This window comes from Pygocentrus nattereri, chromosome 7 (assembly GCF_015220715.1).
Source record: "Pygocentrus nattereri isolate fPygNat1 chromosome 7, fPygNat1.pri, whole genome shotgun sequence".
In the NCBI taxonomy this organism is placed as follows: Eukaryota; Metazoa; Chordata; class Actinopteri; order Characiformes; family Serrasalmidae; genus Pygocentrus; species Pygocentrus nattereri.
The window spans coordinates 36205374-36232494 of NC_051217.1; the positions used below are offsets into that span (position 1 = coordinate 36205374).

The following is a 27121-nucleotide window of genomic DNA, read 5'->3' on the forward strand; positions in this document are numbered from 1 at the left end:
ACGACTGCATATGTGTACATATTCCTATATTGTGGTCTATTGACACAAAGTTGCACTAGGTCAGTATGACCAACAGGTCAAACATGCATATAACAAAGTGTGCACTGTGCCCTGATTGATGTTCTTGCATCACATTTTTCTCATTTTGACATGTTATGTTTTTATACACACAGAAACCAAAAGGAACGACAGATTTCTCAAAATGTACAGGAGTAAAAAGTGAGATATTTGACTTTGAAATGTAATGGAGTGAAAGTAAAAAGTTGCCCAAATCGGAAATACTTCAGTTACAAGTACAGATACACAAAACCTACTTAAGTACCGTAAAGAATTACATTTACTTCGTTACTGTCCACCACTATACAATACAATATTTAAAGAGGCATTTGTAAATAGAATCAGCAATACTACTACACAGAAAGGGAAAGCATGATTATATCGGCTAGATTCTTTGTTAATACCTATAATATCAGGCCCTGATTCCACTGTGAGCAGTGCTGTCTATTAACCCCTTAACATTCCTGGTCTGTTTCATGACTTATTATTCAGTAACTACAGAGACTTTGGTACAAACTGATCGAGCTATCCTTACTTTACAGAAGTGACATAACACTGAACTCATGTAGGAGACCCCCATCAAAGAACATCACACACAGAATAACACAAACACACACATATTACCACAAAGGTGTCTCTTTAAATGGGACACATAAGCATCAGTGAGTAATTCAGCTCAGAAAATCACCTAAAATCCTGATATTATTGCTCTGGAGTTTGGCCTTCATATTCCAACAAAGGGTTAAATCAGCGACATGATTCACAAATCAGATCATCATCAGACTCTGTTCCACCATCCAGAGTGATTTCATCCACCTCTTACCGTCCATCAGCCAACAGCCCAGCTCCAAAATCACCCAAACCCCACTCTCTACTGTTATATCACATATCTGCTTTTAATCTTCATATTATAAACAAAAGGCTTTCAATTCATTTTGACTATCAAAAATTTCTGATATTAAAGATGCAACTCAATTTGTAATTAAAAATAAAAACTGTCTTGCTGTGTGTCAGAGTTTTAGCACCAATCATGAATCCAAGAGGACAGAAAATCAGTAAACAAAACATGGCCGTCTTATGCTCATTATTTATTTTTACTCATAATAACCAACAGAATGAATCACCATCAAAATTACTGCACTTTCAGCTAAAAGACACTCCAGACTCACAATTTCTGAAAAGGTTTCTGAGGTGAAACTTGTTTTCAAGATCTCTATAATAATAATAATAAACATACAGATTTAGCAGGTGCTGGGTACACTTTTCATCAGAATGGCCCAAAATTATAAGTATACCAAATTCCTCTTAGCATTTACATGTCAAACAATGGTATATCTCAGTATCCCAGTATCTCCTGAAAATAACAGCATATGGCTTGTGTGACTGTAACATGTAAATACTTTATAATTGTAATTGTAATTGTAATCGACTCAAAATTCTACAGTAAATACCCTTAAGTATTAGGTTTCTAAGGGTTAATAATCCAATTTCTCTCTGATTTTCATAATCATATACTAATACAGGTCTATAGATAGATAGATAGATAGATAGATAGATAGATAGATAGATAGATAGATAGATAGATAGATAGATAAAAATAAATAAATTGTACAAAAATAAAAAAAACACAGATACGTTAGCGTAGCATATAAGAAGATTGTTTAATTGACATGGGAGCAAGAATTGTGGTGGTTTGAGGAAGTTTACAACACAATGATTATAACTAAGAGTAACAGCAGTATTTACAGTGTCAAGTGCAGAGTGAAACTCATCATGTCATTACAGTATATTGTTGTGATATTGTACAGCGTCTATCAACAAGAGAGTTGATATTATGATGTGAATAAAGCTTATGGCATACGAAGTAAACTATTTAGAACTTTCTAACCTGAGCTTTTCTGATCAAAGAACAATACAGTAATAAGGCCGCAATATGTGTGTCATAATGTGATATTAAAAAAAAAAATATGTGAGAAACTGACTAAAAAAAAAGTCCAGTCAATTTCAGGTAAGTTAAAGGTTTTTTATTTCTTTTCTTTTTTTTTTTTTACAGTGAAGTTCAGAGAGTTCCTAGAAGATATTTGATATGCACTAAGCTGAAAAACACAAGAAACTGGACAATAGCTCCTGAAGCGAGTATTGGTTTACTTCTATTTTTTGTTATGCCTTTTTATTTATGACACTTTTGACAGTACAGTCCAGACAGTGCTTAGATCTTGAGATATCAGGGTAACTAAACTTAAGCTCGGACACCAGCTTATGTAAGGTGTATTATAATGTATTAGTTTACTGTTTTGTTTTTTTCTCCTGCAAACTGTTGCATCCGTCTTCAGCCTAGTTAGAAAAAGTTTTACAGAGTAATTTTAAAATACTAGAAGATTGAAACTTATTGTGTATATATTTAATGAAAAATAAGTGTTTGATCATACGGTGATGGTATTGCTAAACTTTTGCTTTGTACTTACTGTGCTGAACTGGTTATGGGCAAGTTGTGACAACAGGATGTGGTCTAAAAAGTTGCTGTATGTTGGCATGAAACAGTACAAAACACATTTGCTGTGTGAGATGAAAACTGGCTTCAGTTTCCAAAGAACTGGTCTCTGGGTCTGACCATTGGTCAGTGTTCCTAGAAACCAACCATTTGTTGATCACTGTTTGTTGACTGTGTCCCTGTCCCTGTCTTCTTCGAGATACAAAACAACTGATGCCACTAATATAAACATGAACATAATATCCGGAAAACAGCTGTTGGCTGGAATCTCCACTGGCCATGGTGTAAATGGAAAACATTTCATTGAACCACACTGACCCATAAAATATCATGCAGCTATGTATGTTATGCCTACCAGTAGTTTTTTTTAGCCTATAGTTGCTGTGGTGCAATGCATTGTTGATTAGTTGAAGCCTCCTCGGTTCTGAGACTAGACACTCTAAAAACAAGCTATATGTTTTCTGAAACATGTTTTTGTGTGTGTGTGTGTGTACTAAATAACCTAAGACTTATTATGAATTCTTTTTGTTTACTGGGATACATAGAATATTCTATATCCAGATTACTGGACATTTGGGGTTTTTGAAAAATGAACACATTTATTACCACAAATATTATAAGATACAAGTCAAGCACTGAACCTGTGTTTGCTGTATGTACAGTGGCATGAAAAAGTTTCTGAACTCTTTGAACTACCTGGACATCTGCATGAATAATCATCTACATCTACATCATAATCTAAAAAATAAACAAAGAGCTTTTTGATATAATGCATACCCACTGATCTGAAATGAACAAAAGGGTTATAGATGAAAAATGTCAGTAGGAATTACATAAGCTCTATTACATTATTTTTAAACTGATTTTTAAATTATTACAATGTATTTATATGTTAATTTCATACATATTACACATATTACATACATTTCATGTGCTATTTTTTTTGTTTGAAACACAGGAAATGTTCAATTCTTAGTTTCAACATGATACATATGTTGATTTTGAAATGATTGGTCTAATTATTAGGTTTTTTTTGCCTAATTGCAAAGTAGACTGGACAGTGCAATCCACTGAAATCACTAAAAGATCCATCTCCAAATTGATAGTTCATCATCTACTGTCACTCCTAAATACACAATAAAATTCTACTAAACAAAAATCTTGAATGATTGTCACATTGGCTGTGTTTACATTCAGAGATGTTTGCCAATCTGATTGAACACATTCGATTTATAGATTAAGACTGAGGTGTTTATGCTTACTCTACTGAACAATCTGAAGGAAAATTATAAGAAGTAATCAGCTCCAAAATGATGCGCATGCGTGGAGAACCACTTTACGTTACCATGACAGCAAACATCACGTCAGGTCCAGTTAGAGTGAGATGAGCAGCAGTGAGCAGTGCTTGTGTTTATAACTGCTTTCAAATGTCTGTCTCAGGCAAACGTCCTTCCCATGTTCTTGTTAAAAAAGGTCAAGTGGAAGACGTGTTCTGAGACACATAAGCTGGATGTCCATCCCACTGCCATTTTGCAAAGATCAGAGCATAAACTTCATCTCCTCTGCAGACCAGTTTCTGCTCTACTGTGTTGAACATAATGAACTTTTATAATGATGTGACAGACATACAGAACATACATACACTTTCTGATAGGGAATGTAATCAGATACAGGCATTTACATGGATATTATTCTTCTATTTAACAGATTATTTACAGGATTACCCACCTCATTCGTTGGGATAGAAATTTTATTCTAGATGGCTTCAATCAGACTACACTATTCCAATGGAAGTGTATACAGTATTCTATTCTAAATGAGCTATAAGTTGGATAATTAACAGATTTTTAGGCTGCATGTAAACATGGCTATTGAGTCCAAATGTTAAGATTGCTGATAAAAATTACTTATAAAACACTTCATCTCAACATTTGTGTATGTAGAAATAAATATCTACTATTTGCTTTTTTGACTTTGCACAAGAGGGATCTTCTAGTAGGCCATATATAAGAAAAAAAAAATCTGAAACATGAAAAACAGTGTTTCATTTGGCCTCATCTCTCTTGCCAGCTGCCATATCTGCAATTGTTTATAACAAAAACAATAAAATATTATATGTAATGATAAGCCAATAAAAAACTGAGTTTTGTAGGAACAAATAAATAAGTGTAAAACAAATAAAAGTGAGCTTCTTCAGAGCTATAAATCTAAATATGAACTTCACTAAGGAAAAAAATCTAAATGTTAAACCTAAACATGATGCAAAGTGGTTGTCTTACTGGCACCGACATGATTTATGGTTTTAGCTGTGGTTGGTGTCGTTAGCAGGTGAACCAAAATGGGATCTCCAAACCTCAGATCAAGAGTTTTCAATTCATTTGTAAGAAGTATCCTGTCCCACAAGCAGAGTAAGAGGACTGTGTGTCCAGTAAATGGAAATGTGCATCTGGACCACTAAACTGAATCAGAAACCAAGATCTTGCTAGGTACATTCTCTATCACCCTTGTGAAAACAACAACATTTGTGTACAGGTAAACAATGACTCACCGAGTCCAGGCGAGGCTGTCAAACAAAAGCCCTTTTTTTTTTCAAAGTGAGTGAGACAGAAAGAGAGACAGAGTGGAAACAAGTGAGAAAGTATTGAGAGACTACAAACATTTACTTTTGAGTTTTGCTGCTCAAGAATGGAAAGAAGAGAAACTATTGGCTGATTTTTGCAATCTGCAACAGTTTCAGAGGATCTTCTCCATGAGGTAGGATCTAAAGTAAACATGGGATACTAATACTAATACTCAGGTTTTTTGACCCTCTGTTGCATCGTGTTGCCATATGGCAACAATTACATTATCTAAATGTTACTAAAAAGCAGTAAAATAAAACTACAAAATAACTACAGGTCCTGCATTGTTGTTGGGCTGGAGGAGCCACTCTTAACTAAAAGCATTTCAGAGGAAGTTTAAAGTCTTGTTCTCTCCTCCTTTAAATGTCATGAAAACATGGCATATGTATTAATTAATGCAGAATTTCTAGAAAAAATGCAATTTTTATAAGACTATTCTTGTAAAAAATCCACAGTACTGGAATATATTACATTTGAAATCTATTCAATCATGTTTAGCTTAAAAAGTTTTATCATTTTATTTTTAATGTAATTTTTTGGCTTGGACTTAAAGTATATATATATATATATATATATATATATATATATATATATATATATATATATACTTTAATATATATATAGTCTTTAATTGAATCAGTTCTTATTCCCTTTTTGATTGCATGATATGGAAACTTGACTGTGAATGACAAAAAAAGGTCTGAATAATATTGTGAAAATGGTTGGTACTGGAAGTAATAGGTGTTGCCCAAGAATCTTGCTGAGTGTTTCCATACAGAATATTTGTGTTTGCAAGCAAAGGTCCACATTGGAATGGAAGGGGATATGGATATGGATAAGTTTTTTCTCTTAAAGTTTGTTATGTCTAGTCTCATTTTATATTACATTAACAATACATACAAAAATACATAACTGCAACCTTGTGTATTCACTGTTACAGATGAATTCCAATAGCAACAGCAGATTCTTCAAATCTCTGTGTAGTTACACATTAATAATACAACAATGTCATTACTGATATGCCCACTGTTACAGATGGATTATAACCGCAAACGCATATCTTTAAAAGTAATTTATGTGTTGCAATGTCTGGTTTACCAGTCTATGTTTTTACTGTACTTACACAAAAACTATACAAGAATTATTCATTTATTTAAACATGTAACTATTACACCATTACTCTGTAGTAACATGATAATCTGATCAAATAAGATAAGATAATTCACAGTGCTACAGCGGCAGAGGTAGAGTAAGACACTCAACAGAGAAAAGTGTTAAGAAGAGAATTACCAAACAAAGTAATTAACCTTGTAAATTCTGTAACTCTATCCTTTCCATAAACTCTATTAACAAAAAATTTACACATGTAAAAAATAGGTAAAATATTACTTGTAATTAATTGTACCCAAATCAAATGAGTTCTGGATTCTGTAATGTCATAGTGCTAGCATAAAGATACCAGCAGGGTGCTGGTGGAAATTGGACTACTGTAGGTCGAAGACAATCAAAGAAGAAGAAGATAGTGCTAGTATAAAGATAAATATTTTCCATGCAAATGGATGTCTGCTGTAGCTATGCAAATCCCATTGTAGTTCTGGTTTAGAGCCAGAACTTCGGTTACCTTGTAACAGCACATACATGCTACTGTCGCTAGCTACATGTTAGGAAAGTTGGTGCTCTTATTTTGATGTTAGTTGTACACTATTTACACTCACACACCTCTTGGTACAATCAGTAAATTTGAGTTGGAAAAGCAGCAGTTCATTGCAAAATAATGACCCTCATCTTGTTATATGTGTAATTACACAATAGAAATGATTACAACTATTAAGATACATTTACATGATACATTTACACCCAATGATAACTTTCTTTAAACTTGCCACTGTTTTACCTTAATATATAATATGGGCAGCCCTATCCACAGCACCTGGGGACCTCACCCCAACTGTTCCCTGGGCGCTGCAGATGGGTCTTGCACGGATGGGTTAAATGCGGAGGAGAAATTTCCCCGTTGTTGAAAGGGTCACTTAATCTTAATCTTAATGCATACAAATCAGAAGACATGTTTGAACATTTAGGATAGTAAACAAAATGTCCATATTTGTGTTGTAGACACTGTGACTTCTGGTTCCTATCACCACCATTGTAAATCTGAGAAGGTAATTATCTAGAATAACACACTATCATCAAACTATTCCAAATGACTTTGTTTGAATATCATCCACTGAATCATCCAGATAGTTTGAATTTAGCATGCATATTGTATGTTCTCCTGTTTGCAATTAAAGTTGTTGAGTTGCGTTGATTGTACTGAGAGGCAATATGTAAAATGATGCACAATTAAAAAAAAATACTCTGAGAATTTCCATTATTTGCTCCAGTTCTGTGCACAGTTTCAGCATATTTGTACTTTCTATTTCCAGCTTGAGCTCACTGCACATTGAAAATGAAGTTCCTCAGAAAATACTTGGCTGAGCGCCGGATTCAGAAGAACCGCCTGGTGACCAAAGATGGCCATTGCAACATTGCATATGTCAGTGTGAGGTATAGCAAGCTCTTCATCTCTGTTCTTGATTTCTGGACCACATTGATGGAGATGCGCTGGCGTTATGTCACCCTTCACTTATCGGCCTCTTTCGTGTTCAGCTGGTTCATCTTTGGACTTTTGTGGTATTGGGTTGCCATTGCTAATGGCGACTTAACCTGGCAAAACCCACCTGCTAATCAGAGCTATTGTGTAGTGAATATGTTTGACATGACCGGTGCTTTCCTCCAATCCATAGAGACCCAGATGTCCATTGGCTACGGCTTTCGGCTCATCACCCCATACTGCCCTAGTGCCATCACTGTCTTCACAGTTCAGTGTGTCTTTGGTACAATAATAATCTGCTTCTGGTGTGCCGTAGTTATGACTAAAGTTGCCCGGCCCAAGAAAAGAGCCAAGACCATCAGCTTCAGTGAGAAGGCTGTAATCTGCGCCAAACAAGGCGTGCTCTGCTTGCAAATACGAGTAGCCAACTTGCGCAAAAGCTTGACCATTGGGAGCCAGATCTACGGTAAGCTGCTTAGGACGACCGTCACACCTGAAGGTGAATCCATCATCATGGATCAGATTAGCATTGAATTTATGGTGGACTCTGGGAAGGACAACTTATTCTTTGTCTGCCCTTTGACCCTCTACCATGTCATTGATGAAACAAGCCCATTCTTCCACATGACGGTTGATAATCTGCAGCACCAGGAGTTTGAGCTGGTGGTGTTTCTGGATGGCACAGCTGAGTCAACTAGCTCCTCCTACCAGGTCAGGACTTCTTACATCCCTCGAGAGATCATGTGGGGTTACCAGTTCCTCCCCATCATCTCCCGCAACAAAGATGGAAAGTATTGTGTAGACTTCTCCAACTTCTCCAAAGTGGTTCATGTAGATACTGCACCCTGTGCCTACTATTATCACGGGGAAAGCAACGTTCACGATACAAGTGCCAGTACTGATGATGAGGGGTTTCAAGAGATGGAAAAAACTGACCAATCTGGTGCTTCCAACATGTGATGCATTCATGTTTATCATTGGAACCAACATACTTGCTCTGTAACTGTGGGGCATGGGAAAAAAAACTGCTTAGTTTAATGTTTCAATAGAAAGTTACATTTTTATGGTGTATACAAGTTGTTTATGTAAATGTAAAATGTTAATTCATGCTTTGCTTAGCACCTTTTGACCTAGTCAACATCTATGATAACAATGTCATTGTAATTTATTCTGGCATCCAAAATAATATGAATGGAGCAGCTGGGAAAGTAAGGTATCACTTAGGGCCCCCAGATGGTCAGAAAATGCCTGATATTGCCAACCACCTTCTTGTAGTGCTGTCATAAATGAGCATTCATGCCTTCAGGAGTCTTAAAATCCTTGCACTATTGCTATCCTTCAGAACACCAATATGAAAGCAACACATCTACAGATAGCTGTGTATAACATGAGTGTATGATGAAGGGGGGGCATGAAGGGGACATGTTCTCTTCAATGTTTGAAGGCAATGAACTGTCCTCCCCAATAATCTGTTCCCAACATCTGTATTTGCTTTTCAAGTGTGTTGTGTTTGTTGTTGAATATAGACATAAAAATACAACCAAAGAAATAACTTAGAGAATCTGTAGCTTTAAATCACCGTTTCTTGTCCCTGGACAGATTCATGGTAAGGGAAATCTATATACAGTCAGTAACTTTCATATTCCTTTACTGTATTAGACTGAGACAGCTACACTTCTCTAATGTTCACAACTATCAAGGATGTTTTAAAGCAAGACTTTGATACTACAACACTGCCAGCTTGTTATCATCTGCAGGCTGTAGCTCCCCTGGGTTAAAAATATTAATATTGTAGCCTAGTTTTTTAGTGATATCTAGTCAGTTTAGTAGGTATAGCAGGTTTATTGACTTTGTTACACACAGAAAAGGGTGTTCTAGCTTCAAAAAGTGTACTTTTGTGTGTGCATGACAGATATATACGTGTAATTAGCATTGCAAAGTGTCAAAGTGGCAATGAACATGTACCTGCTTTTTTGTTTTCTTATATATATATATATATATATATATATATATATATATATATATATATATATATGTATACACACACACACACACACACATATATATATATATATATATATATATATATATATATATATATATATATATATGTGTGTGTGTGTGTGTGTATACACATATATGTGTTTGTGTGTGTGTATGCTGTAATGCATAGACATCTATCCCAATTCAGATGATTATATAAGGCTCCTTCTCAGTTATATTGTAAACTAATGTTCTGAAAAAGAAAATAAATTCTCTTTGTCTCCAGTTGTCTCAGTCTCTTTGTTGCCAAGTGCTACACAACAACTGTGTTGCTCACACATGATAAGTTCTTATAGATACTAACAATCATGAGTTTATTTTAATGCTGGTAAATGTTAATGAAACTTTATTTTGTTCCCAAAGGCTCTCTAGTTTCACAGGTCCAATATTCACCACAAGAGGGAAGCCAACGCAAAGCTGTGGCCTCCCATGTGAGATTGCTACCCCATTGCATCAACTTCATGAACTTCAATATGCACCATGGCAGCTTATTCTATGAGTAATTTGAGGTGTTTTTTAAAAAAAGGTGATTTAGAAATGCTTTGTCTTTTATTCGTCACATTGGATGGTTGGATTAGTCAGGACTTAAATTCACTTCATTTTTTGAATATTAGAAGAAAAACCTTCAATTTTATATTTGTGCAACCAGGCCGAGTGGAAACAAACAAACACAAAGATCATTATCTTTGACTCTTTCTTTCAAGTTTGGTTGTAAATAACATTCGAGGCCTAAAGATAGATGTTTTTTTTTCTGTAAGGTGTCTATGGAAAGGAAATGGGGTTGATTTTGTGCGTAAGAAAGGGTGGTGCACCTTGGAATGCTTTTGTTTAAAACGGCGGCCCTCTGACTCAGTATACGAGACACAGAGTGAGGCAGAGGCATTTCCAGTAAACAAGGGAATTTGCTCATGTTTGTCACACACATAAATACACACACGGGCACACACACACACACACACACACACAGCTTTCCTGAGGGAGGAGAGATTTGTATATTTTTGAGACACATGCCTGCGCACAAAACTTTTTTAGCTAGGGAAAAATTACAACTAACAAACCAGTGGCTTTCATCCAGTTAAAGGCTTCTGATGGGGGGAAAATATTAGGACTGAAGTTTAACTACCTGCCATTTTTTAGTTAGCTAATAAACTTAGCTTTAAAACATGTTTACTATAACAACACTTCTATAGCCAAATATGAAAATACATTGACAAGAATCCGTGGCTAAGATATATGTCTGGAATTGTAAGCAATATTTAGAGGTTAATGAGTATTACATGATTATTTTAATTTATTTACCATAAAAATGCTAGTATATCCAAATGTACATTAGATAGGCTCGAAAATTGCCACTCTATCTTTGAAACCTTGGTTCAGATGCATGTGTGCAAATTTGTGTGCACTTTTTGGGGTTACAATGTCTCATTCTAACCTGAAAATCTGTAAACAGTAATAAAAAATGCTAATATGTCCACACATACATCCTGATACTTTGGATCTTATGTGTGTTTTCAATTTTTAAGCACATTTTAGGGGTTAATAAACATAGTTTTAACCTTAAAATCTACTGACAGTAAAATGCCTATGTATCAAACGCAAATAAACATTAAGTAGATTAGATATTAAGGTTATTAAGCATCATTTTATCTTTAAAGTGTACTTATTATAAAAAGGGCTAGTATTTTAAACCATAAATCGACATTGACTGGACTAGAAACTTCAGTTATGGTTCAGATATACTTACCTACAATTATAAACACTGTTTTGGATGTAGTAAACATAAAACTTCTAGCATATCCAAATGCAAATACACATTACCTATACTAGAAATGTGGTTTCAGGTATGTGTTTGCAATTTTAAGGTCTTTTTTAGGAGTTAATGAGCATAATTTTGACTGTAAAATCTATTAATCATGAAAATGCAAGTATATCCATATGTAAGTATGCATTAACAGAGTGTGAACCTTGATTTGAGTATGTGTCTGCAAATTTAATTGTACATTTTAAGAGTTATGGGCATCATTTCAGCCATTAAAATCCATTAACCTTAACAAAAATTAGTATAACCAAATATGAATGTACATTATACATGCTATATCCTCATGCATGACTAATTCTGGATCAATGCAATATGCACTACTGGAAATTTCATATAGTGAAACAGCGTACATTTGCTTTTAAGGAGCTTAATTCATGTTATGTTCATACGTATTGCTGCTCAATTTAATCTATTTTATTAATAGCATTTATATACTTACTAATCTGACGGTTCTGTGTAGGTTCTTCACACTTACACTTTGCATTCATAATAATGGTTCTCAAAAGAACCACCCACTGAAAGGGTCACTCTTAAAATGGTTCTTGGTTAGGATGTATATGTGTAGTATGCTAAATTGACTTTTTATTTGGCATTTTATTAGAAGGTTCTTGCAATAACTTCACACTCACATGTACATAAAGGCTCTCTAAAGAACTGCTGGGATCTTTGGAGAATCAAAAGGAATCGTACAAAAAATGGTTTGGGTGTCTTTATGTTTGAGAGTATCAGGTGATGTTAAGTTCACATCAGCAAAGTTAATAAACTTAATGCTTCCTCAGTGCTGAAACTCTATAAGATAAGAAAGGAAAGCTCTGCAGAGGGTGATGAAGGTTGCACAGAGGACTGTTGGAGTCTGCCTTCCCACCACCATGGACATTTACACCTCCAGATGCAGGAAAAGGGCCACTGGCATCATGAAGGACCCCACTCATCCAGCACACACACTTTTTGTCCCGCTTCCCTTAGGTACCAGGTTGTGGAGCATTAAGAGTAAAACAACCAGACTGAGGAACAGCTTCTTCCCTGAATTAGACAATCACTGCAATGGCACTTCATGTCCACTAATTCTCTCTGCTGCTGTACTGAATCAGTACCCCCACTATATCATCCCTACACGTCACTTTATACAATACCAGCATTTAGATGTACACCTTCTACCTCGTACTCATGCTGCTGTGGTTCATGCTGCTGTTATTTGCACCCCTTTATTTGCACCTTCTATTTATTTGTTACTTTGGGAGTTAACTGGACCGTGAGTACAATGTTTCATTCCACCTCATGTACCACATGTGATGCGAATGACAATAAAGCCTTATCTTATCTTACATAATATAAATATCATACATATTTATATAACAAATATAAATGTTTCATTTTTTTTTATAGATAGCTTCATGACGATAATTGAGATATTATAATCTAATATGGAGGAAACTGACCCACTTCACATATGAGATTAATTGGTCATACTTGATTTAAAGGCTACCTACATGAGGATATCATAACACATGTATAAGCATGGAGTAACATATTTATAAAGCAACACCTGAGTACATATGAACATCATACACCAGTAATTGCAAGATACCACGAGCTGAAGTAAATGACACATTGTTTGGACAGAAGGGTTTTGTTCTCTTGTCGAAATAGAACTGATATAAAGTACTTAGGAATGATGCTTCATAACAGCGTTATAAATAAAATCACTCATCAATCACTTTATCTTAAGGTCCCTAATGGCAGTGCAATGCCAGTTACTTCACAGAACAACTTATGTTTTTGTGCAGCTACTGGCATAAGCTGGTTATAAATGCTCAAATACTGTTTCAGAAACATCTTATTCAGTGCTTATATATGTGTTATGTAGTCCCTGTGTATGTAGCCATCAAATAAAAAGTTACCGATTATGCAATCTGGACAGACAAATGATGTAGCACACTATTGAAATGTCAAGGAAATGAGTTTCAGTAGTTTGTAATGTAAAACAATTTATTTTTTTTTATCACATTTTATCTACAAAGCCCTTTTATAAAAGGCAATAATACATCGCAGGAACAACAAATAGTAACAAAAAGATTAATTGCAAAATTATATATATATATTTTTCATATATATAATATCCAAAATACATTGCATATATGAAATAGCACAATTCTTTCATTACATAGTGATGCTTTGAAGAGATGATGGGGTGATTTTTTCTTTACTTTGCATTTTGCTTTAATGCTATATTAAAGAGAGTTGAGCAAAAGGGACACTTTATGGTTTATTCATGGTTCTCCAATCCTTTTGAATCAGGATTTGGCCTTTGGACCTTTAGCAGGAGGAGCGCTCTTATTTTGGCACTTTAGAACATCTTATGGCACTTGCCAATTGTGGTCTGTAAAGACGAACGATTGTCTACAAGGCATTTGTGGTATAATCAAAAAGAAAACAAAAAACACACATATCAGATACGTTCACCTCACCGTGGCGAGGCACAGCACACTAAAAACAAAACGAAATGAAAAACAAAAAAAACATTCATAAAGTTATTGCCCAAATGTACAGATACAAAACATTAATGCTGTACATACTACCTTCAGCAACGGCTTTAAAAAAGTTTGCATTTTGAGCTCAACTCGTATTAATTTTCTTGATCTTTCAATACTGTCACATATGAAAATAACTCTGCATAATTTATACAGTAAGATGCTTTTAATGCCTAGTTGACCGTTGATTAAAAAATAATAGCAAATAGGTCTGACAAACGCACAGCGTTCGCGAATCTGAGGATCTCTCTGGTTATCAACCTTTTGTGTTGCTGTTTTAAGTGTTTAACTTGTTTAATTCAATAAAAAAAAAACTTTTTTTTCATCTTTAAAGAGGTACTTTTGCATAATGTCCACATTCAACTGTTCAGTGATCTAAGTAGGTTCAGGTAAGGACATGAAGACAAAGGTACTGTGATGAGCAATTCTTTTTGAAGTGAAATGACGGTTGTGAGATGAGTTAAAGTGGATTTTGGTTTTCACTGGCATATAAGAAAAGAACAAACACAAAACTAGGCTTTAAAAAAGAACAGCGAGGTACAGTGCTGAGCAGAAAACCACTTTGGAATGCTTATGAAAATAACACTAAGTGGATTAAAACTTTATCATCTGCCTAATAGACAGTTTTCACATCAGCGCTTGGCTAGTTTGGCTTAATGTGTTGTTATACAACCTTTTACGATGTTTGATTGGTTTCCACAAGATCAACCACAAGCCTTCGGCAGTTGGCCATCTTTCAGCATCGGTGCAGATTTCAGTATGATGTATGAACAGCAATAACATCAGTCCCCTTATAGGAATGTTATGGTGATTGAGACTATTAACAGCCAATCAAATTGGTAACAACAGCAGTGACCTATAGGGAATGTTCCTTTTGGGATTTTGGTGACTGACACATTGACAAGCAATTGGAAACATTCGTTTGAGGATTTTGCAAGTACAACACTGAAGAGGCAGGGAAGTGCAGTCACTGAGATGGTCAGCAAGCTGGCCAGCTGAGTGCAGAACAATATTAATACTGACTCGGTGATTGACATAAAAAGGGAAACGTTTAGAACAAGCTGCACTCTTAAAAGTAGTTTTCTAAATGGTTCCTAGTTAGGAAAAAATCTTTCATTTTAATAGAACACTTACATTATGTGGAGGTTCTTCAAATTCATCTCATTTACGAAAAAAAATTTGGTCTTCAAATGTGATGAAGCACTAGCTGAAAGGTTCTTTAAGAGAACCATAAGTAGCTCTTCTATGGCTTTGCTCTAAAGAATCCTTCAGGACACCTTTTTGAGAGTGTAGCCTGGCACACACTATGGCACCAACCCTCTGGAAAACCTGCAGTGCTTTTCTTGGATAATTGACAATTCCAGCTTGGAGAACAAGTGAGAAGGGAATGGCAGCACATTCCAGTTACCAGATTTTTGCCAGGGATCTGTCCTATGGTGGGATTTCATCCTCTATTTCTGAACAGTCCATGAATGGGAAGAATAGACAAACAAAAGAAGACGTCAAACTGCCAGGCTGGTTTCCTGAAGTCTTCAGAATGTTGAGATCACCATAAGTAGCAGAGAAAGAACATTCAGTGATGCTCATTGTGCTGTTTCATGTCGATCTTTGTGCTATGATGCCAGCATGGTTGAGGACGAGACCAAATACAGAAAATTTCACATTTGCAGAACATGGCAATTTACAGCTATGAACTTTCAGTGACTAATTCATTTCAGTCAAATTCAAGGTAAAAAGTCATTTCCAGGTAACATTTAGGATCAATGTTGGGTAGGTAGATGGTGCTTTGGCCCAAGCTGTTTTGAGGGATAGAAAGGCACAAGAACATGTGAAAAAAGTCAAAACAAGAATGCTCCAGACAAACAAACACAAACCAAGCAGTCACTTGTCCTGTGAATAAGTAGTACTCCATTTTGAAGTGGATCGACACAACATCCAGTTTTTTTTCTCTCTTTTTCCATTCTTCAATTACTTTGCAATTTTTTGCCAAGTTTCTCTGAAGAGAAGCAACTTCCCTTTTTTCCAGCATCCTTTTGTACTTTTTCCCTTTTGGTTCTTTCTTTCTGAGTGCAGCTTGGAGTTGGCGTGTGAGTTGTGAGGCAAGGGGTCAAGGGCTTTAGTAGTAACTGCCCAGGTGGGACGGCATGTGTGAGTTTGGGTGGCGGGGCACGCTGGCACTAGGGTAAATCCCCCCCGTCGGAGAGCTCCAGTAGGGGGTAGTGGGGCCGAAAAAGTTGGATGAGGTGACGGGCATGGACGGTGGGTGTGGAGACACGAAGTTCACCTTCTGCTGGTGGGCGTGGTATGAAGGCACGTAGGCCAGGTCGGACGGGTACTTGTACATGGTTGACTCTGTGGGGTGTGGCTGCAGGGCCTGTGCGATGCCGTGGAAGTCGAACTTGTAGGCGTAGCGCTTGCCGTGCACTTTGGTCATGATGTTTTTGTCATAGTAGTAGCGCAGTGCGCGGCTCAGCTTGTCGTAGTTCATGTTGGGTTTGCTCTTGCGCTCGCCCCAGCGCCGGGCCACCTCATCCGGGTCAGTCATTTTGAACTCACCATTGGTGCCCTCCCATGTGATGCAGCCTGCGTTGGCACTGTCGGACAGGAGCTCCAACAGGAACTGCCACAGCTGGATCTGACCTGAGCCTGGACACACACATTAACAAAATGTTAAAGTGAGAAACTGAGCAGTGCTAAACAATCCATCAACCCTTGCTGCTTCACTACTTGTAATGTCTTTAGCATGCCTTGCTATATTTTGCTTTCCACTGTCTGAAACTGAGAAAACGTTCCAGCGATCTAGCTCAGGGATGTCAGACTCAGGTCCTGGTGGGCAACAGCTCTGCAGAGATAAGTGATTTTCCTTTGTAACCGTAATCACCAGAGGGCTTGCTGATCAGCTGATGACATAAATCTGGGATGGACCTCCAGGACTGTAGCCTGAAGCTCCTGAGATGCATCTAATAACTGATATATATATTTTTTGTATATTCAAGTGTATCTTCTTACCTGGGTTGGCAAGCCGACTGCTTGTGGGTCCTAGGATTTGATAGGGATCTGATGGAAAAAACAGTGTGAATTGCTGCAGTTTTACTCTTGCTAATGTGTATGAAGCAATTTCCATATGTTTCTAGTGATGTTAAGTTGGGGGATCTGTATTACCTGGCTGAGGACGGGCCTGTTCAGTGCCTTTAGACACATTTTGAGATACTACAGTTGGGGAGCCTGAAAGAGAGCGAATGAAACCCTTAGCAGACACATTAAGTCGATGTCCCTCCACACATCAGTCCTGGTCCAAAGAAAACAGAGCCAGCAGCTGGTTGCACCACTAAGTGCTTAATGGAGCACAAAAGTTCACAACTGAAGGCTGCCCCCTGCCTTATGGATCAGTTGCTACAGCAAATACTTGTAAATGTTAACCCCTTAAACTCCAAGGCTCTGTATGTGGACCTACTTTTATAACTCACAAAACTTGCACACAAGTCTAACTAATTTCCATATGTTATAAAGAAGTACCAGAATACTTACAGTGCTTACTGGGTAAGTCTTAAAATGAATAACTACATGATAAGCCTCTTTACTGAGGTAACCTATTTCATGCCTGAACAGCTCACATCTGTCAGTCTTGCAAAGTTGATGACAGTAACAGTGACAGTACATCATTTTTATAAGTAAGCAAAGTCTGAGGAAAAAAAGATGGTTGATTAATCATCTCTTTTTACTAAACACATAAAAATGCAAGCTAATCTCATTTAAATTGAAGATGTTTAGTAGTTATTATCTAGTAATTACTATGTAATATCTTGCAACTACTCTGAAGCTAGTGAACTTATTGAGGAACTTTGAACCTGTTAGCAAATTTAAGTTCCTGAGCTGCTATAACAGAACCACTAGCTCAGTTTGTGCCCACCATTGGGTTTGATATACAGCTTAAATGGTTAATTTAGTACTTGGCATGCTCACCTTTGCCACTGTGCATGTTGTTCGACCAGCCTGTCCTCCGTACAGCATCATACGAGGCATCTGAGGAGAAGAGAGAGATGTTTTCCTCAATTTACCAGCAATATTTTGCAGTTATCGCTATCAAATAAAGCTTAGACTATCTGACAGTGTGATGTTGTGAAATATTGAATTCCTGTCAAATATGTAGCACTGTTTAGACAAGACTAGACATGTTTATATCTTTATATCCTTACTGGCAAGCTAAAAGCTCAGTTTGCATTTATTTTTCTACTCAGGGAAACATGAGCATGTATTGGAAAGAGAGAAATGTCAAGAGACACCCTCTGGTGGTCTGATCTGTGTGTATGTGTGTGTGAAGAGTGAATGAGAAAGAGCGTAAGAGACAGAAAGAGAGAGAGACAGACAGACAGACAGAGAGAGAGAGAGAGAGAGAGAGAGGATATCTGGTCAGAGTCGTGTGGTTTTATCTGGCTTTCAGCATCGTCTCAGAGCAGGACTAAGGCTGAACTTGACTGCCATAAATTACAGTTAAGGAGGTTGCAACAGACTGACCAGCTTTTGGACACACACATACACACTGAAAACCCACAATGAAACATTTCCATTCAGGTTTTTCAAGCCGTAAATCATTTTACAATCTGTGTCTGCCAGACACTGAAAATTCCGTTTTTAACATTGCATCAGCGACACTAAACGTTAGAGCTCTATTTTCTGTAAGATATGCCCTAGAAAAGCATTGGATAGAAAGGGCAGGAAACCAAGGAGACACTTTTATGTTTCCCATGCATGTTCTGGGCAGACACAATGTTCTCATATGTGCTTCTAAAACGGTCTCATTGTGCCTCGCAGCATAATGCTGATCCTTCTGTCCCACACGGAAATTAGCCAACTATCACAGCTAATCATTATCCCCATTCCTCAGACTATACAGTCGCCCTTTTGGCTTTAACGATGAAGCCACTGATTGCTTACAGCATTGAGTTAACTAAGTCACATAGTAGGCATCATTAATAATAAAAAATATAAAAATACAGAGATAATGGAACCAAAGCAAATGCTCTAGACATTTAACCGGCTTTCACAACTTTGAATAGAATCAAGACCAGAGACTCTGAAAATCAAGTATGTATGTGGATCATATCTTCAACATTGCCTAATGAAGCAAATAATCATTAACTGTTAGAAATCTAGAGGTCTTATTTTATTATCTATTCAATTTGTATAATATAATTATAATGTAATTACATGGCAATTACAAAGTAATTACATTGTTTAAGATGTAATAATTATACATTTACTTAATAAGTAACATTTATATTTAATTGAGTCTATACTTCTGATTTTCTTTTTGTTTTAATATCATACAAAAAGTTTTTCGTAGAATTGACATTAGCATGAAATATCTCCTTTTCTACTTACAAATGCAAATGTAATACACATTGAAAGTCTTGGTTGGACAATAAACTACGTCAAACAATTGAACGAATGCGATTCAGTTCAAACAAATACTTTGCTTGAAACAACTGTTCATTCAAAGTATTCAGGTGCTAATATCATTTTATTTGTTGTCATATCAAGTATTTATTTTAGGTTGACCTGAAAAGCCATTCTTACAGTGTAGAATAGTTCAAATGAATTACATTAGGAATTCCATGTGCTGCAAGAATTACTAGTTGAAGGAGTTCCATATTTTGTTGCTTGCGATTATTAATTTTAACCAACTAACTTTGTGCTAATGAAAACTACCCTTTGAAAAACATCTGACCAGATCATTGTCCATATTTGTACGAGAGAATGACTCTTAGACTTATGCTAACCAACATCTACAGCAGCAATCTCACAAGCGCTGTATTGGTAAAAATGAGCTAACATTGCCACCTTCTGGTGGTCATCCTTCAAATCCTGTGTTGGGTGGACCTACAACACTCACTACTGTGAACAAAAGCAAACATTTGGTTTGGAATGAGTTGAAAAAACAGCCCACTTGTTTCAAAATCACAATACATCCTGAGCCAACATTTCTCACTGAGAACAATGCTGTGGTATCTAAGGGTGGGCGACCTAGCTGTAGAAGGCTTTCGGAACATGAAGAAAGCCAGACAATGTTTCATCCAGTGCTTGATTGGTCTATGAGGGCAGTGCTCAAATTAGAAGATAAACCCATTGCTTTGTTTTATACCAATTGCACTAAATTGTGATGCAATTCAAAAAATTAGTTTTAGCTCTGCTGAGTTTTCTTTACACCAACGTCGTACATTGCTTTGAATAAATTCTAATCCTTCTCAAATAAGAAGGATAAAGCATTTTGTTATGGTAGCAAGTCCATAATTCCTATATTACTAATTTTCAACAATAACTTTGATTCGAGAGCTTCTCAAGGTTTCTCTTACTCAGGGCCTGAACGTCTCCATCTTTCTTTCTTTTTTCTCTCTAGAGTGATCTGGAACAAGACTTGGTGCAAGGGGGGAAAAGAAAAAGAGAAAAAGAGAGAGAAATAGAGAGAGAGATGGAGGGAGGGAGAGTCCTGAGAGAGTTACGTTTCCTGCCTGCTGAGCCTGCACACAACCTCTCTTTGTTTTCCTGGCCCTTTTTTTCCCTCGCTTTTTTCACCCCCTCCGCCATGAAAAAACACACATCAGCCTACCTCCTTCCAGGAGAAGGAGAAAGGCACAATCCACAGAGGGAAAGAAAGAGAGAGAGAGAGAGAGAGAGAGAGAGAGAGAGAGAGAAAGGGGAAAACGGAGGAGAGCGAGCAGACGAAACACAACGTCGGAATTTGAAAAGAAAACAATGATGGTGGACCTTACTACTGTATGATAGGCCCAAGGAGCTGGAAGAACCATAAGCTTAAGCCATAACGGGGGAAAAGCCAGCCATGGCTGCCTAACTCTCAACTCCCCAAGCTCAAACACTGGAGAGTGGAGAGGCCCCTGTTGCTAATGTTGTCCCTCCAAAACTCGAATGGCAGCAAATTCCAGGTCCAACAAGAAGCATATTTTGCATGTGGGCTGTGGACTTTTAGGAGTGGTGGGCAGGGTAAAAAAGTGAGGCACATGGATTCAGAGAACCACAGCTGAAGTTCTGAATCACTGCGAGGCCAATATGTCCATTCTTTTTACTTTGGATTATTGGAAGTAGCTTCAATCCTAATAAAAGTATATTTTCATAATACTTCTGAACTGAAACAAACAGAAGACTCCTGCTTGGGCTCGAAACCTTCAATCGGTCTTATGTGTTTGTGAGAAGAACAACATTTTATTATTATTTGACTTTAATCAATGTGTATAAAGTCCTACTTTTGCAAAGCGTCATTTACATTTCTGCTCAATTTTGTCATCAAAACAAACCGAACACAGTCAGCAGGGCAGACTCAAACCTTCTGAACTAGAGTTCATGACAAACACCAGTGTGATTATTGCATAATTATGTAAATACATATGTAATTGCTTAGATTTAAGTCTTACGGCAAAAACAAAAGCAATAACTCTTCACTTCTGAGGGACTTTCAAGACGCTGTAGAGGGTTCACAAGAGTTCACAAGGCTCAAATATGGATGCAGAGCTCAAAATGACTCAAAGCACTGTGCTTTTCCTACTTTCTATCCAGCTCAAAGACCTCCCCTCCCCTCATCTCGGCTGTGTTGTGCTGGGTGTGGTGGTTCCTCAGAGACTGGGCTGCAGCTCAACTAGTCAAAACAACTGTCCAACTCACCCAGCCGTCTAGACCAGAGCTACTCCTAAACAGTCTGGAAAGAACGGCACCCTCATAATCTCACTGTTAGGTTTTTATGATAAGAAAGGCTGCCATCTATAATTAGGATATATCTCTGATATTTGTATGGCTTCATGCACATCTTTTTTCTAATGTAACTGTCCATACTTTTCATAAACACAGGTACAGTTAAACATATTGGTTAAAAAGCTAAAATATGCAATGTGCCATTCATTTTGCACAGGCCACATTTTAGGTTATATTTTTATTTGTTAAATTCAGCAAATAAACACTAATTGGGCATTAAAATGTGCAGATATCTTTACATGTACTTCAGTTTGGAAATCAGCAAAGTGTGTAATTTGACCAGTAGTGCCCAGCAAAGCTAAAGTTAGTCCATAACGTTTGGTCTGAATCACCAACATCTTCTGAGCTGAGTTTATATGAGGGGATTGAGTTCTATTTATTTCCTCAAGATGATAAATGCCCAGGTTTATTTGGTTTAATCGCACACTTCTATGACTTCTAAGAATAGCACAGTCAATTTTACAATGAAGAATCTGTAGTTACTGAATAATAAGCTTTAGTATGTAATACACTTAAGATTCTATGGGATTAAATTACATTAATAGCTGTGCTTTGCTGCAAATACAGTGTAAAATTGTCAATTTCAAATATGAATTCATTGGTATCAACCTATATGATCCCAGTAGTTTTACAATATTGTTTACTACATACACACAGTGCTTAAAAACTGACTCATTTTGAGGACTTTTATGGTCTCTCACCTTCACTTATGTCTACAGAAACCATTTGGGGGCCAGCTGAAAAGCTTTATGACTATGGATCAGCATCCCAGACAGGAATTAAGCCTCATCTTGGACTACATATTCTTTTTGGTGCAGAATCTCCATTCAGTGTGCTTTGTAAACCAGGAATAGGCTTGGCAGCTTAAATGGACAAGGCTCTTTGGCAGGCCCAAAGTTTTATTACACACGTCTATAACCTAAAAGTAGCTCAACCAGTTTGCATTTGCAAGTCCCTGTAGTTATTAAATAATAGGTCTTAGTATGTAATAAGTCTGGGGTTTTAAGGGGTTAATCCCTGTCTGGGAAAACCAACCCTGTAGCTTTAACTGGAAAACTAGAACACAAAATATCATCATAGCAAGATGGACAACATGCATTCGAACCTAAACTCTACAATATGCTATATCAAAGGAATGCTGAATTAAGAGCAAATTAACACAAACCAGCTATTTAGCGAGTCCACCGAGACACAATTTTCATACTGAACCTGCTGAAATGGCTGTGTAAGCTCTGCTTTGTTGCACTCCAAAAGTTCTGATGCTTTGGCCATTTAATGGCCCATGCATAACATTTATGTCATGCAACTGATCAAAGCAGCATGGTTTATCAAATAATGGAGCAGATAATGCTGAGAGTTTCAAAAACACAACAGAAAACACCTTATTGATACATATTTTGATTGCAATATTAAAATATATCTCATTCAGCAACATGTAACTAGTTTTCTTTCAACTTTGCATATATAACTGTATTTTTTACTATTATTTTGCTATTGTTTTTAGTGTTATTTTCTTTTTTTCTATTTTCTATTTTTTATTCTAAGATTATATTTGGTGAATGGAGGAACAGGAAAGTAAGAATTTCATTGTGCAGTGTAACTGCCTGTTTCTGCTGTGCATATTAGAAAAAAACCCTTGAATCTTGAATCAAACAAAACATCTTGTTGCAGCAACTTTAATATCTGTATTGCCTAAAATGTTACAGTGACAATGATTAACATCTATTATATATTCTTTAGCTCTATTCCAAGTATTATAGGCCATTATGGCTGACTTCTGAGCTCATGTATTAATTAACCACTGACTTTTTTCTACTTCTTTCGGCTGCTCCCTTTAGGGGTCGCCACAGCGGATCAGCGGATCTAACGTCCCAAATATATAAACACAGATGCCAATACTGAAAACACTTTCAAAATCCAAGATTTGTTCATCAACAGATCTTTTTATAACCTCTGGTGTTCAGGAGTCCTTTAAATTTAATTTAAACAGCACATACATTTGCATTTACAAAGCTCACATTTTTGGATGCATGTGCATTATAACTAGCAAACAGATGGACAGGTACAGTACAAAGATAATACGGCCTTTTGCCATTATCTAAACTCCAGTGTTCCTTGTATTAGTGGCTTTAATGAGGGGCTGAGAGCTCTCATCATGGGTCAGATATCCTGCTTTGACTCAGACACTTATCTGGACATATTCTCTTCTGGTCCTACCAAGATAGCATTGCTCTCAGGACCTGAGGGCTATCAGTGTTATTACAGGCCTGGAGTAGACTACAGTTTCAAGAGATTAACACAGACCCAACACAAACGCATCAAGCATATTCTTTGTTATATGTCACTGTGTATTTATATTCCAATGTGACATCTTTCAGGAAAGTCTGAGGTGCCTTAATCATAAGGAATCATGCAAAAAACTCAAAAAATAAACAAACAAACAAAAAAATGTAAACAGCAATCAAGTATTCAAGATCACAAACATTTAACATATAGGACTTGTCATCTGACTTCAGGCTATGGTGAAGATCTACATATATTTCCACAGGCCATTATATGTGCAGAAGTAATGAAAATTGTTCTAAAGTTATAATGCTATATAAAAATCAAATAAAGACCAAAGATCCCTAGATCAAAAACTCTAAACACTCAAAGCCACCAAAGACTCCTACATCAAAAACTTCAACATCAGAACACCAAAAACACCAAAGACTCCTATATCAAAAACATCTAAAATACACCAAAGACTCCTACATGAAAACACCAAAGACCCCAATATCAAAAACATCATAACACCAAAAACACCAAAGACTCCTACATCAAAACACCAAAGACCTCTTCATCATAAACACCAAAAACATGAAAGACTCCTACATCAAAACACCAAAGACCTCTTCATCATAAACACCAAAGACTCCTACATCAAAACATCAAAGACCTCTTCATCAAAAACATCAAAAACACCAAAGATTCCTACATGAAAACACCAAATACACCTAATTCAAAAATATTAAAGGCTAGAGGTTAGAGAACTGGCCCTGTGACCGGAAGGTTGCTGGTTCGATCCCCAGTGCCAACAGTCCATGATTGAGGTGTCCTTGAGCAAGACACCTAACCCCTAATTGCTCACTGGGACTACTACATCAAAACTCCAAAGACCTCTACAACAAAAACACAGAAGAACTCTTTATCAGAAACATCCAAAATACCAAAGACTCCTATATATAAACACCAAAGACCACTACAGCAAAAACACCAGACTCCTGCATCAAAAACATTACAGACTGCTACATCAAAAGACCAAAGACACCCAAATACCCTTACATTAAAACACCAAAGACGTCTTTATCAAAAACATTAAAAACACCAAAGACTTCTGCATCAAAACACTAAAAACACCAGACACCTGCATCAAAACATTAAAAACACCAAAGACCAGTACAGCAAAAAACACCAAAGACTCCTGCATCAAAAAACACCAAAGACTACTGCATCAAAAACATCAAAACACCAAAGAATTCCACATCAAAACACCAAAAGCACCAAAGATCCCTGCATCAAAAACACCAAAGACTCCTGCATCAAAAATATCAAAACACCAAAGACTCCTACATCAACGATGCCTGCATTAAAACATTGAAGACTCCGACATCAAAAAGACCAAAGAGTCCTGCATTGAAACACTAAAAACTCCAAAGATTCCTGCATCAAAAACATTAGAAACACCAAAGACTACTGCATCAAAAACATTAAAGACTCCTACATCAAAACATCAATAACTCCTACATCAAAACATGAAAAACACCACAGACCACTACAGCAAAAACACCAAAGATTCCTGCATAAAAACACTAAAAACTCCAAAGACTCCTGCATTGAAACACTAAAAACACCAACAACTCCTACATCAAAACACTAAAAACGCCAAAGACTCCTCCACCAAAACACTAAAAACACCAACGACTCCTACATCAAAAACATTAAAGACTCCTACATCAAAAAAAATCAAAGACTCCTCCATCAAAACACTAAAAACACCAACGACTCCTACATCAAAAACATTAAAGACTCCTACATCAAAAAAAATCAAAGACTCCTACATCAAAACACTAAAAACATCTCCTACATTACAACACAAAAACCACCACAGACCACTACAAAAAAAAAACACATCAAAAACACCAAAGACTATTGCATCAAAAACAAAGACTCCTACATGAAAACACCAAAAACAATAAGACTGCTATGCCAGAATAGTTAAAGATACCTACATCAAAATCATCAAAATCATCTAACACCAAAAACCACAAAAACTCCTATATCAACAAGACTACAAAAGAGCCATACATCAAAAACATCAAAGTTTCTTAGATCAAAAACATAAACATTTCCTTACGCATCACATAAACACCACAAATTGAAAAACAGCAAAGAATTGTTCATCAACAACACGTGACTCCTTAATCAAAAACATCAAGAATAGCAACAACACCACAGTAAAACCATTTCCATTTTAAAAGATCAAAAATAACAAAAACAAAAATGAAAACTCCTCTGTCAAAAACTATGAATACCCACAGAATCCCTCATTCAAAAACATCAAAGGTCCTTCAAAACCACAAAAGTACACTCACATCAGATACATCATGACTCATCCATGATACACATCAAAAACATCAGACTTCTCTCAAAAAAACCAAAATACTCTTGCATCAGATACAGCACCACTCATCCATGATACACATCAAAAACATCAGACTTCTCTCAAAAACACCAAAATACTCTTACATCAGATACAGCACCACTCATCCATGACACACATCAAAACATCAGACTCCTCTGAAAAACAACAAAGTACTCTCACAACAGATACAGCACCACTCATCCATGACACACATCAAAAACATCAGACTCCTCTGAAAAACAACAAAGTACTCTCACATCAGATACAGCACCACTCATCCATGATACACATCAAAAACATCAGACTCCTCTCAAAAACCCAAAGTACTCTCACATCAGATACAGCATCACTCATCCATGACAAACATCAAAAACATCAGACTCCTCTCAAAAACACCAAAGTACTCTCACATCAGATACAGCACCACTCATCCATGACTCACATCAAAAACATCAGACTCCTCTCAAAAACACCAAAGTACTCTCACATCAGATACAGCACCACTCATCCATGACTCACAT

The 27121-nt window shown here is 36.6% G+C and overlaps 2 protein-coding genes across 6 annotated transcripts in view; one reads left to right on the top strand and one right to left on the bottom strand.

Moving 5' to 3' along the window:
• Positions 1 to 5162: 5162 nt before the first annotated feature.
• Positions 5163 to 9725, top strand: LOC108434139 (ATP-sensitive inward rectifier potassium channel 1-like). 2 transcript variants are annotated; one of them, XM_017709074.1, is made up of 3 exons: positions 5163 to 5302; positions 7285 to 7331; positions 7596 to 9725. In XM_017709074.1, exon 3 carries the CDS (start codon positions 7619 to 7621, stop codon positions 8720 to 8722), a length of 1104 nt encoding a protein of 367 aa, XP_017564563.1. In that variant the 5' UTR covers positions 5163 to 5302; positions 7285 to 7331; positions 7596 to 7618; the 3' UTR covers positions 8723 to 9725. The 2 variants fall into 2 exon arrangements, with proteins under 2 accessions (XP_017564563.1, XP_017564564.1); XM_017709075.1 differs by lacking the exon at positions 7285 to 7331.
• Positions 9726 to 14277: 4552 nt separating this feature from the next.
• fli1 (Fli-1 proto-oncogene, ETS transcription factor) overlaps positions 14278 to 27121 on the bottom strand; it is a 55718-nt gene continuing 42874 nt past the window's right edge. For all 4 annotated transcript variants that reach the window (XM_017709089.2, XM_037540275.1, XM_017709093.2 and 1 more), the window contains 4 exons: positions 18119 to 18178; positions 17318 to 17380; positions 17165 to 17212; positions 14278 to 16801 (listed from right to left, as the gene is read on the bottom strand). In XM_017709089.2, the coding sequence (XP_017564578.1) occupies positions 16272 to 16801; positions 17165 to 17212; positions 17318 to 17380; positions 18119 to 18178 (701 nt within the window). In that variant the 3' untranslated portion in view covers positions 14278 to 16271. The remainder of the gene's footprint in view (positions 16802 to 17164; positions 17213 to 17317; positions 17381 to 18118; positions 18179 to 27121) is intronic.